The sequence below is a fragment of the Nerophis lumbriciformis genome, linkage group LG01 (genome assembly GCF_033978685.3).
Source record: "Nerophis lumbriciformis linkage group LG01, RoL_Nlum_v2.1, whole genome shotgun sequence".
NCBI classification, from domain to species: domain Eukaryota; kingdom Metazoa; phylum Chordata; class Actinopteri; order Syngnathiformes; family Syngnathidae; genus Nerophis; species Nerophis lumbriciformis.
The window spans coordinates 50,067,844-50,081,262 of NC_084548.2; the positions used below are offsets into that span (position 1 = coordinate 50,067,844).

Genomic DNA, 13,419 nt, shown 5'->3' on the forward strand with positions numbered 1-13,419 from the left:
TACTTCTATTGTCTAATGTTACATTAATATCATAGATGGATGGATGGATGGATGGATGGATGGATGGATGGATGGATGGATGGATGGATGGATGGATGGATGGATGGATGGATGGATGGATGGATAGATAGATAGATAGATAGATAGATAGATAGATAGATAGATAGATAGAGAGAGAGAGAGAGAGAGAGAGAGAGAGAGAGACAAACAGACAGACAGACAGACAGACAGACAGACAGACAGACATATAGCAAAATGAACAATATAGACATTTCAAAATACCATGTACACACACACACACACACACACACACACACACACACACACACACACACACACACACACACACACACACACACACACACACACACACACACACACTCTTGCTGCTACTGCAAGATGCCTCAGATCGTGCCCTGAAGGGGGAGCGCATATTTCACGACCATGTTTTGCCCAAAGTGACGAATATTTAATTGACCGCTTCGGGGCTACCTCAGCAGTCCCCCCTTTCTTAAACTTACGTTTTGACATTAAGTATTCCCCCCCCGGGATAATACAAATTTATCTTCTGTAATCTGTTTGTGTTTTCTCCGTGTGTCTGATGTTTGGCTTTTCCGCCGGAATTGAGCCCTTATATATGGGGAATTAAGGGTGTTTACCTATGCAAATTACGGAATTAAGGGTGTTTACATATGCATATTGGTGAAATAAGGGCATGTTTGTATGCAAATTATGATAGACACGCACGCGCTAACCATTTGGCATTCAGCAGGTGGGAACAATTTGGGCGTTTAAGAACACGTCATGAATTTGAATGGCCTCCTCTTAGGAAATCACTTAGGAAGAAAGATAAGAGGAAAAGTTAGGAACTTATTGCTGAATGGGGCCCATTGTTTGCAAGCATTTTGCATGCAGTGTGATAGTCAGTGCATCACAACACAAAGGCGACTGTGTGCCATTCAGTTGGGAACACACACTTATACATCACCGTTTGACACTGATGGAGGGTCAAAATGTTTAGCCGCTATTGATCAGAATCACACACGAACCTTCACATATATTCCTTTTTCTCACCCTTTTCCCTTTTCCCGAGTCTCTCTGAAGCAATTATACATCACACACCCACAGGCTCTGCGGCAGACAGACCAAACAAGCAGTCGTAATGTAGTGGCGCTGTGTTATCACAGACATTGCACTGAGTGTGTAAATGCACTGAGGAGGAAGCAGGTATCCTTGTCTAGCAGCAGAGCCGAGGAGCGGACACGACAAAAGAGTGGGCGGCGATGAATGAGGGGTGAAAAAAGGAAACAAAATGTGGCAATAAAACGTACATGAGTATGAGTTTGTGTGTGTCTGTGATGCCCTCCAGCCTGAAAAAGCCTTGGCTCAGCCTGTCTGGCTTTGCAGCTTCCCTCAGCTTTCGAAATGCCTGCTCGCGTAGCCAGATGACTCACACACACACACACTGCTCAGAAGTCAAGCCAGGGCTTAACGCACATTCACACATGCACTCCTCGCAGCAACATTTACATACATGCATGCAGATTTATACCCAAATATGCACAACCGGGTTTTGCTTTTGTGCGAAGCACATCTGTGTAGATTTGCACTGTTTGCTTCGTTTACATTTCGTAGGCGCTCAAAAGCTTCTGGAAGACTTTAATTACTTTGATGATGTTGTTGTTGTGACACCTGTTCTAACCAAAGAGTAAATCAGACATACATTAACACTATTTATTTCTTTGAGTTTACAATATTGTTTGTAACTAGTTAAATGGTAAAGTTGACATTGTGGTTTTTACTTTGAAATTTTACATAACCTCTGGAAGAAAAAATGACCAGTTAAAGCATACTTGCCAACCTTGAGACCTCCGATTTCGGGAGGTGGGGGGGGTGTGGTTGGGGGCGTGGTTAAGAGGGGAGGAGTATATTTACAGCTAGAATTCACCAAGTCAAGTATTTCATATATATATATATATATATATATATATATATATATATATATATATATATATATATATATATATATATATAAGAAATACTTGACTTTCAGTGAATTCCAGCTATATATATATATACATTTATTTTATTATATATATATATATATAAGAGAAATACTTGAATTTCAGTGTTCATTTATTTACACATATACACACACATAACACTCATCTACTCATTGTTGAGTTAAGGGTTGAATTGTCCATCCTTGTTCTATTCTCTGTCACTCTTTTTCTAACCATGCTGAACACCCTCTCTGATGATGCATTCTGCTTCGTCTACTTGTTGTGTGCACAGTTGTGCACTGCACTCTCTAAAAGCCGTAGATGTTATTGTCACATATGCATGTACAGTAGATGGCAGTATTGTCCTGTTTAAGAGTGTCACAACATTGCTGTTTACGGCAGACGAACTGCTTTACGGTAGACGAAAACGTGACTGCTGTTGTTGTGTGTTGTTACCGCGCTGGGAGGACGTTCATGAAACTGCCTAACAATAAACCCACATAAGAAACCAAGAACTCGCCCTTGATCATTCTACAGTTATAACGTGATTGGGCAGGCACGCTGTTTATATCGTAGGAAAGCGGACGTGAAATCAGGCTGTCAACACGTCACTCAGGTTTGCATGGAGGTGGAGGGGGCGTGGCCCCTAAGACGCTTGATAAATACGGCCCCAGGTCTACAGCGTGGCTCCGCCTGAATTTCGGGAGATTTTCGGGAGAAAATTTGTCCCGGGAGGTTTTCGGGAGAGGCGCTGAATTTCAGGAGGGTTGGCAAGTATGAGTTAAAGTACCACTGATAGTCACACACACACACTAGGTGTGGTGAAATTAAACTCTGCATTTGACACATCCCCTTGAGCAGTGAGCAACAGCAGTGGCCGCGCTCGGGAATTTAACCCCCAATTCCAACCCTTAATGCAAGCACTCAATGAGTCCCATTTTTATAGTCTTTGGTATGACTAGGCCGCGGTTTGAACTCACGACCTACCGATCTCAGGGCAGACACTCTAACCACAAGGACAGGGGCCGTATTTATCAAGCGTCTTAGAGTGCCATTTTACACTTAAGTCCTGAGAATTTGCGAAATGTAGTCCTACTCTCAAACTTAAGAATAAAAGCTATTTATCAACTTTCTTAAGTCTAAGAATCACTCCTACTCTCCACGATATTTAAGAGACCTTCAGAGGTGTCCTAAGTGGTTAGGAGTTGCCAGCGGGGGATGGCACTGAGGCGAGAGAGACGTGCGCGAACGTTCAGGGAGCGGAAGGATGTCCTGGCTTTGTTTGATGACGAGCAGCTGATCAAACGGTATCGTTTAGACAGAGCGGGTACTATTTTTGTCACAGATTTAATAAGGGGCGTCATCTCATCAGCAACATCACGCAGCAGAGCTTTCACAGCAGAACTAAAGGTCATCACAATGCTTCGATATCTCGCCACTGGGAAAATGAATTGGAAAGAAAAGGAAACATTTGTTTTTGATTCGTTGCCAATATTGTTTGTTTGTTTTGTATTATTTTGTAGTTTGTATTATTTTGTAGTCAAAATATACACTCCCGTTGTCCACTTAAATATTTCTAAGATATTTCTTTATTCTTAGACAAGGGATTCCCTTCCATGATTGGTCATTTCTATGGACACAGAAATGACGTCACCTAAAATTCAGTTTACGGCACATAGTAATGTCGTAATTCAGCTCTGAGTGTGACACTTAAGATTCAGTCCTACACTTCGCTGAAAATGTGAGTAAGACGCTTGATAACTAACTTTTAAGTGCAGCTTTCAGCGAATAATTTCTTTACTCATAAGTCAACTCTTAGCAGACTTCTTAGGAGTAATTCTAAGACGCTTGATAAATACGGCCCCAGGTCTACAGCAGTGGTTCTTAAACTTTTTCCACCGAGTACCACCTCTGAGAAAAACTTCCAAGTACCACTGTAATGACCAACATTGAAAATACAGTAGCGTAGTAGGCCTAAGTATTTATTTAAAAAAACAAAGCAGAAGTTTTATTTGGGGACGGCGTGGCGAAGTTGGTAGAGTGGTCGTGCCAGCAATCGGAGGGTTGCTGGTTACTGGGGTTCAATCCCCACCTGTCCTTGGGCAAGACACTTCACCCCTTGCTCCTGATGGCTGCTGGTTAGCGCCTTGCATGGCAGCTCCTGCCATCAGTGTGTGAATGTGTGTGTGAATGGGTGAATGTGGAAATACTGTCAAAGCGCTTTGAGTACCTTGAAGGTAGAAAAGCGCTATACAAGTATAACCCATTTATCATTTATTTAAAATAGTATAATTAATATTTTTGGCCACTGTAACATTACTCACAGTTTGAACAGTAACACTCAGTGGCATGTCCAGACTTTTTTAAAGGGGTAGCACCCACATAACAGTCAGTGTACCCCAGTGGCAGCTGTAGCTACTATAGTATATTACCACCACCAAGTATGGAGTGAATCTTCTTGTAAGACAATTGCTCACATTAAATAACACTTGCTGCTGCCGAGATTCAAACCCACAGCATGAACGGCAAGAGCATAGACCATTATGCTACCGGACAACTATTTTATTGGTGATCAATTTGATATTAATATTGTTTTATTTCAATGGTTTGGATTAAGTTTGCCGTCAAATGTAATATCATGCGCGGTTATTCTTTTACTCTAATGGTATTTATACATTTTTATTCTCTATCCAGATTCCGAACATACCGTACCAGAAGCCCACATTTTCAATGTAGCTTTAGCAGTTTATTTGTCGCCGAAAGTCCGCGCAAAATCTGAAGCGATCTTGGGTACGACCGCAGAAGAGCCCCGTCTGACACTCTTAGAATCCCTGGCAATTAAGCACACTACCACCAATATACTTTATGTGTGCACCGGCCACTCTCCTACGACGTTTGTATGCTTCAAATCGGTCTACCTCTAAGTGGGGGGGCACCTGGGGCGGCCTAATGGCTACTCAGGATCAATCAATCAATCAATCAAAGTTCATTTATATAGCCCTAAATCAAGAAGACATCCTCGGCTCAGATCCCACATCAGGGCAAGAAAAAAACTCAACCCAATGGGATACAATGTAAAACCTTGGAGGGGACCGCAGATAGTAGGACCCCCCACCCCCTGCCCCCGGGCGACCGGTGCAATGGACGTCGAGATGGCACGTGCCACCCCAGGGCAGCCCATAAACACGCCAGTGGTAACACTTTTGTTTGAGTATAGGAAAATGAAAAGACTGTACTTTGATTGATTGATTGATACTTTTATTAGTAGGTTGCACAGTGAAGTACATATTCCGTACAATTGACCACTAAGAATCAGAATCAGAATCAGAATCAGCTTTATTGTCATTACGCAAGGTAACGAGATTGAGGCCATTCCATACAGTGCGATGTGTGCATGCTAGAAAAAAACAAAAAAAAACAAAAAAACAATGTGCAAATATATAAAAAATGGAGAAGTGCAATGAATATGGTGTGAAATGAATATATACATGAAAAAACAAAACAAAAACAGGGTGGTTGGTGGAATGGGTTATTGCACCGAAGAGAAGGCAGTTATGAGGGACAATGGGGCAGTCCGTTCAGGATGGTTATGGCCCTGGGGAAGAAGCTGTTCTTTAGCCTGTTTGTTTTGGTTTTAATGCACCTGTAGCGCTTCCCAGAGGGCAGCAGGTGGAACAGGTCAGAGCCAGGGTGGGTGCTGTCCTTGATGATGGCACTGGCTCTGTTGAGGCAGCGGGAGGTGTAGATGTCCGTCAGAGAGGGGAGAGGGCGGCCGATGATCTTCTGAGCCGTCTTGACCACTCTTTGCAGCCTCTCCCTGTCTGCTGCAGTGCAGCTGCCGTACCATACCGTAATACAGTAGGTCAGCAGGCTCTCGATGGACGAGCGGTAGAAGGTCAGCAGCAGGTCAGGCTTCAGGTTGTACTTCCCGAGGACTCTAAGGAAGTGTAGCCGCTGCTGAGCCTTCTTGATGATTGATGTGGTGTTGACTGTCCAGGAGAAGTCATTAGAGATGTGGACTCCAAGGTACCTGAAGGTGTGGACCCTCTCTACACGCTCGCCGTTGATGTAGAGGGGGGCAGGGTCGGTGCTGCTCCTCCTGAAGTCGACGATGATCTCTCTGGTCTTGCTGGTGTTGAGAGCGAGGTTGTTCTCCGAAGACCAGGCCGTCAGCTTCAGGACCTCCTCTCTGTAGGCAGCCTCGTCACCCCTGGAGATGAGCCCGACCACTGTGGTATCGTCTGCGAACTTGACGGTAAGGTTGTCACTGTGGGCCGGACTGCAGTCATGGGTGTAAAGGCAGTAGAGGAGGGGGCTCAGCACACAGCCCTGTGGGGAGCCGATGCTCAGCGTGCGGGAGGATGAGAGGTGCGGGCCAAGTCTCACATTCTGGGGTCGGTCCGTTAGGAAGTCCCTTATCCAGGCGTTTGTGAGAGGGGGGAGGCCAAGAGTGTCCAGTTTATTGCAGAGTCTGTCCGGGATTATTGTATTGAAGGCAGAGCTATAGTCCACAGAGAGCATCCGGACGTAGCTCTGCTGCTGCTCCAGGTGGTTCAGAGCAGAGTGGAGAGCAACAGCGATGGCGTCCTCTGTGGACCTGTTCGCCCGGTATGCGAACTGGTGGGGGTCGAAGTCTGGAGGGATATGGTCCTTGATGTGCTGGAGAACAAGTCGCTCGAAGCACTTCATGATTACCGGAGTGAGGGCCACTGGTCGGTAATCATTCAGGCTGGTGATGGGAGACTTCTTCGGCACCGGGATTATTGTAGATGACTTCAGGCAGGATGGGATGACTGCCTGAGCCAGGGAGAGGTTGAAGATCCTGGTGAGGGGGGGAGCGAGCTGGTGGGCGCACGTCCTGAGCACCTTTCCAGGTACTCCGTCTGGTCCGGTAGCCTTCCTGGGGTTCACAGCCAGGAGCACTCGTCTGACACTGTGCTCCTGTACAGTGAGTGGAGTGGCGCCGGAGCCCGGCGGGGGCAGGGCTGGAGCAGATGAGTGTCGCTGGGGGGTTTCGAAACGGGCAAAGAAACAGTTAAGCTCCTCTGCCAGTGTCGCACTCTAAATGGTAACACCCGAATACGTTTTTCAATCTTTTTAATCTAGTGATTCTTTTGGTGTACCACTAGATCAGGGGTGCTCACACTTTTTCTGCAGGCGAGCTACTTTTCAATTGATCAAGTCGTGGGGATCTACCTCATTCATATATATAATTTATATTTACTTATTTATGAAATATATGTTTATGTTAACAAGTTAAAGGTGTTTAATTATAATGCAAGCATGTTTAACACATATAGTTAATATTGTTAATACATTAAAGATGTTTAATGATAATACAAGTATGTTTAATACATATAGTTAATATTGTTAACAAGTTAAAGGTGTTTAAAAATAATACAAGCATGTTTAACACAAATAGTTAATATTGTTAACAACTTAAAGGTGGTTAAAGATAATACAAGCATGTTTAACACATATAGATTCCTTTCTTTCATGAAGACAAGAATATAAGTTGGTGTATTACCTGACTCTGATGACTTGCATTGATTGGAATCAGACAGTGGTGATGATAACGTCCGCATTTTCGAATGGAGGAGAAAAAAAGTCCTCCTTTCTGTCCAATACCACATGAAAGTGGTTGGTTTTTGGCATCTTATTTGTCCAGCTTCCGTACTCCTTTGTATACACTTTACAAGAAATACATTGTCGGCAAACTCCGTAGCTTGCTAGCTTGTGCACGCCAGCTTTCTGAGACTCTTATTTTGGTAGCGCAGGCAAGATGAAGCAGAGCTTTTATTGTGCAACTGTGCAGTCGGTCTTTGGAGTTTTGACGACAGGTATGGCGCCAGAGTCTGTTGAAATAAAGTGTTTCTCGCCTTCCAGTCGGTAATTTTAATGAGCTGGCAGCAGCCAGCGTCATCTCAGAAGACCCTCGGGTGCCGTGAATGTCAATCAAGTGACGAAAGTGACGTCATAGTGAAGATTTATGATCGTTCATTTTTAGGACTATTTTTTTAATGCCTGGCTGGTGATCGACTGACACACCCTCCGAGATCGACCTGATGATTGTAGGTTGTCCTGAAGCATGTGGAGGTAGTCCTACTTTTTCATTGTCCCATTTACTCTCTGTAAAGCACCAGTTCCTTTGGCAGCAAAACAGTCCCAGAGCATAATAGTACCACCACCATGCTTGATGGTAGGCTTGGTGTTCCTGGTGAGGCCTTTAATCCCAGGAACACCATATATATATATAAATATATATATATATATATATATATATATATATATATATATATATATATATATATATGTATATATATATATATATATATATATAGGCCCAAACACCAGACCCAAACATCAGATTTGAAGCACTCTGAAGCGTTTAGACTAGCAATCTGTGTCACTCATGGGCAAAAAAATCAGATTTGGTGTGCAGTGTAAATAGGGCCTTGTTGCGTCTGCCTATAGGGACGTATTCGGGTCTCAGATTAATTTCAAAGTTGACTAACCTAGTCTTTTGACCATAACCTTCTATTATACAAGTAGGCATGATTTTTATCCAGCATTAACATATACAAACGTTTCAGTAGCAGCTCAGTAACTAACTTTCCTACTGCTCGTAGCCAAAGAAGCAGTGGGGGTGTCTCTGTGAGCAAGGCTCTGTGTTACTATGCAAGAAGAGTAGTTCCTCTGTGTCAGTTCTTACAATAACAATGTCGCTATAGCTTGGTTAATATGCAGGTCACACGCACAATACGTTTTTTTTGCAGGGCTTCATATTGTTAGTCACCTTTTGCTAGCAGACAAGAGAATGACATGCATGTTATTGTCTCAAATAGGGATTGTGAATGATGGGCAACATTCCTAAAACAATTCAGTGGTCTGGATAATCTGCATCTACGCACTTCTTGTTTGAAGTAAAACAAGTTCAAGCAACTGATTGCCAGCAACACATTTTTTTTTCTTCTTTGCCAGTCTCCAACAGTGATGTATTCACAGTCTAATTCAGTCCAAATGTAAACAAACCTACTGGCAAAGCATATTTTATCGTCCCTGCTTGATAAATGGAGTTTGTTCTCCGCTGTGTGCACTTTTTATTGATGTCAAAGCTTAGATAACAAAGTGCCTTAGTCACATGCATCACTCCGCAACGCCGCTACGTAAACACCTGCTATCATTTCGCCACAGAAGCATGCGCACATCGCATAATGGGGCGCGTCCTCTCTTAGAATATAACAATGCAGAAAGGTGATTCATTATTAATCCAACCTTTCTCATAAATAAAATAGCACTGGTTTATTCTGTTTTTAATAATGTGCTGTGCGGGCGTGTGTTTTCTCAGCAGACTGGAGAATCTGCTTTGCTTGAGATGACAAGTGTTGTTCATTTAGACAATACCAGCTATTTACAGCCTTTCAAATTTATGTACAAACACACACAGACGCGACGACTATATTAATAACACAACCTGGCATGTCTGTTTTTTGACATTGTGTTCCAGTTGGCTGTAAACATAGGAAATTAAACAGTGACTTCCCTAAAATCTCTTGCCCTCCATCCTTTATCTCTTTGTGTCTGTCTCCCCGTCTCGTACCTTTTCCCGCATATCTCCCAAACGGTTTTAATGATTAGGATGAAAGCAATATTTGAATGTTTTTTTTCTCTCTCCATGGGCAAGGTGGTGATATGCTTGTTGAGCTCGCTGCTTTCTTAGAGTTCCTCATGTTTAATGCATGTGTGCTTTACACAGGCAGTAAGCGGGAGGACGTTAACGTGCGCCTGCATAAATGGCAATTTGACGTCAGAGAAATCTACGTGTGTGTGTTCTCTCACAAAGTATTCATGTTTTTTTCTTCTTCTTTCTGGCAGAATGCGAGAGCGGGGCCCTTGTTTGTGCGGAGTCGGTGTGTGGAGTCTACTGCTGTCTCTTTGTCTGGCCTCCCTCACTCATGCACACAGGAGCCACACAGGTAGGATGACTTTTGTTTGAAGCGGCACTAGTCCTAACAGAAAATACTTGCTTTGATGGTACGTTGGTTTTGTAATAAAAGGTAGGTAGGTTCAGTGCACAGGGTTACAGAACAGGAACGCTGATGGGTTGCCACAAGGTGCCCCGTAAAAGATGGGAAAAAGGTCAACGCTGGGGGAGGATGAGTAAAGAAATACAATTGGAGTGGGAAAAAACCTCCATAGCAAAGCACATATACATATTACAACATACATCTCAAGACTTGCAACAGAGGGGAGGGAGTGGGGGCCACGGTGGGAGGCTGCAGCTCTTCAGGCGCTGCCCAGCCGTCCAACACCCCTAAGGGATTTGCGTCAAGGGCGTTGGATGGGGCGTGGGTTATGTGTGTGTGTCACGTATATTTTCTGTGGATGCATGTGTGTGTGTGTACCTGCCGGGTGTCTTTGTTCCGCGGCCTCAACAACAACAGGTGTGTGTCCATGAGAGACAAGGAGGGAGTTTGTTGTGTCTTCGCCGCACTGTCCTTCGGGAGAGTCTCGAAGCCAGGGAAACAATCCAAGTTAGAATGCTTTGTATGCGAGTGAAAATAAAATGAACTTTTCACTGTAAATTGTCTATGACTGGTCCTCAAAGGGACATAGTGTGTATGTCAGAGGTTTTGAAATTGTGGAACACCAACCCTAGCCCCATCAGAAAACATAACATGCCCCCTTCTATGTACAATAAATACGTTTTTTCAACATTAAAATGGAAACCTTAAAATGACTTAACTAAACAATGTCAATTCAAGACCATATTTTTATTTTCTAAATCAGGTGAAAAAATACAGAAATTAGTTTCACGTCAACCTCAGCCTTCCCGTTAAGGTCTATTCAGGTGTACTGGAGAGGAGGCTACGCCGGATAGTCGAACCTCGGATTCAAGAGGAACAGTGTGGTTTTCGTCCTGGTCGTGGAACTGTGGACCAGCTCTATACCCTCGGCAGGGTCCTTGAGGGTGCATGGGAGTTTGCCCAACCAGTCTACATGTGCTTTGTGGACTTGGAGAAGGCATTTGACCGTGTCCCTCGGGAGGTCATGTGGGGTGTGCTCAGAGAGTATGGGGTATCGGACTGTCTGATTGTGGCTGTCCGCTCCCTGTACGATCAGTGTCAGAGCTTGGTCCGCATTGCCGGCAGTAAGTCGGACACGTTTCCAGTGAGGCTTGGACTCCGCCAAGGCTGCCCTTTGTCACCGATTCTGTTCATAACTTTTATGGACAGAATTTCTAGGCGCAGTCAAGGCGTTGAGGGGATCTGGTTTGGTGGCTGCAGGATTAGGTCTCTGCTTTTTGCAGATGATGTGGACCTGATGGCTTCATCCGGCCAGGATCTCCACCTCTCACTGGATCGGTTCGCAGCCGAGTGTAAAGCGACTGGGATGAGAATCAGCCCCTCCAAGTCCGAGTCCATGGTTCTCGCCCGGAAAAGGGTGGAGTGCCATCTCCGGGTTGGGGAGGAGACCCTACCCCAAGTGGAGAAGTTCAAGTACCTAGGAGTCTTGTTCACGAGTGAGGGAAGAGTGGATCGTGAGATCGACAGGCGGATCGGTGCGGCATCTTCAGTAATGCAGACGCTGTATCGATCCGTTGTGGTGAAGAAGGACCTGAGCCGGAAGGCAAAGCTCTCAATTTACCGGTCGATCTACGTTCCCATCCTCACCTATGGTCATGAGCTTTGGGTTTTGACCGAAAGGACAAGATCATGGGTACAGGCGGCCGAAATGAGTTTCCTCCGCCGGGTGGCGGGGCTCTCCCTTAGAGATAGGGTGAGAAGCTCTGCCATCCGGGGGGAGCTCAAAGTAAAGCCACTGCTCCTCCACATTGAGAGGTGCCAGATGGGGTGGTTCGGGCATCTGGTCAGGATGCCACCCGAACGCCTCCCTCGGGAGGTGTTTAGGGCACGTCCAACCGGTAGGAGGCCACGGGGAAGACCCAGGACACGTTGGGAAGACTATGTCTCCCGGCTGGCCTGGGAACGCCTCGAGATCCCCCGGGAAGAGCTGGACGAAGTGGCTGGTGAGAGGGAAGTCTGGGCTTCCCTGCTTAAGCTGCTGCCCCCGCGACCCGACCTCGGATAAGCGGAAGAAGATGGATGGACGGATTTCACGTCAATGCTAGTCATACTTAACATTTGCTGAAATAAAATCTGGACCTAAGCAAGGCACTTTTTTCGGGAAGTTTTCTTCTCTTTTCTTACCATAGGTGCTGAAAACAAGTCAATTTTGCCTTTTGATATAGATCAGGGGTGTCAAACTAATTTTAGCTCCAGGGCCGCATGGAGGAAAATCTATTCCCAAGTGGGCCGGAATGGTAAAATCATGGCATGATAACTTAAAAATAAAAATAACTCCAGGTTGTTTTCTTTGTTTTACTTTGGTCCAAAATAGAAAAAACACATTATGAAAACGTACAAATCTAAAAATAATCCTCTGGACAAAACACTTCAAGTGTGTTGAAAATTCTGAGGAAATTGGTGTAGTTTCAAAAACACAATGAGCTTAAACTTCATCTCGGTGTATCTACAAAGCCAGGATTAAACTTTAAATCACAGTCTTTCTGGGATTTAATAAAAATACGATATGTAAACTCTGCGATGTATCAAATACCTCCTTTGTCATGTCCACGTATCAATCCAGGGCTAACTCAACAAACCGTAAGAAACGGAGGTAAAAACTATTTGAAAGAGTTATGTTTTCTCGTTTTTGACAGATACATTATGGGGGAGTAAGGGTGCCAAATAACGATGTGTTCAAAGCAAAAGACATAAAACGGCAGGTTTTAAGTTTCATTTGGGTCGAGGGAGAGGATCCGCAGCCACGCTTTACTTTGTACCTCTTGCTAATCCTAACATAATTGCTATTGTGACATCTAGTGGACACATTTAGAACAACAGTTTCTTTCACTCAAAAAAATGCAGCTCATTTTAATACTTGGCACGCGGGCCGGATAAAACCTGTTTGCGGGCCGTACGTTTCACACCCCTGATATAGATAATGTCAGCTTAGCACCTTTATAATTATAGTGCGATTTCTTTATGTTTATCAAGCTTCTGTGCCTCCCCCCGGAGTTGTCAGGCACCCCAAAGTGGAGGAGTACTTCATACTTTGGAAACATACTTATGCCTGCCGCTATGCTAGCCCCAGATCTCCGATTTAAGTGGTCTATACAGTAACAGTGTTTCTTAATAAAAGGGCAGGGGGCCCATTGTTGGGGCGCGAGAGCCCCATGAAATGCCGCCAAAAAATATCTGTTTCTCAGCTGTAGTCCATAGGGGTTGCAGCAGTACTCAGTTGTAATACACTTTTCCACCACTTGTGTCAGTAATAACAATTTCAAACAAACAAAGTAGTCTGGAGCTAAAGTCATAGAGAAGTGTCTTGAGCGCAAAAAATATGCCATGTC

At 44.4% G+C, this 13,419-nt stretch overlaps 1 protein-coding gene across 2 annotated transcripts in view; it reads left to right on the forward strand.

Moving 5' to 3' along the window:
- The window catches only part of LOC133622700 (chemokine-like protein TAFA-2), a 275,849-nt gene that overhangs the window by 160,025 nt on the left and 102,405 nt on the right, over nt 1-13,419 (forward strand). For both annotated transcript variants that reach the window (XM_061985578.2, XM_061985568.2), the window contains exon 2: nt 9,879-9,979. In XM_061985578.2, the coding sequence (XP_061841562.1) occupies nt 9,880-9,979 (100 nt within the window). In that variant the 5' untranslated portion in view covers nt 9,879. The remainder of the gene's footprint in view (nt 1-9,878; nt 9,980-13,419) is intronic.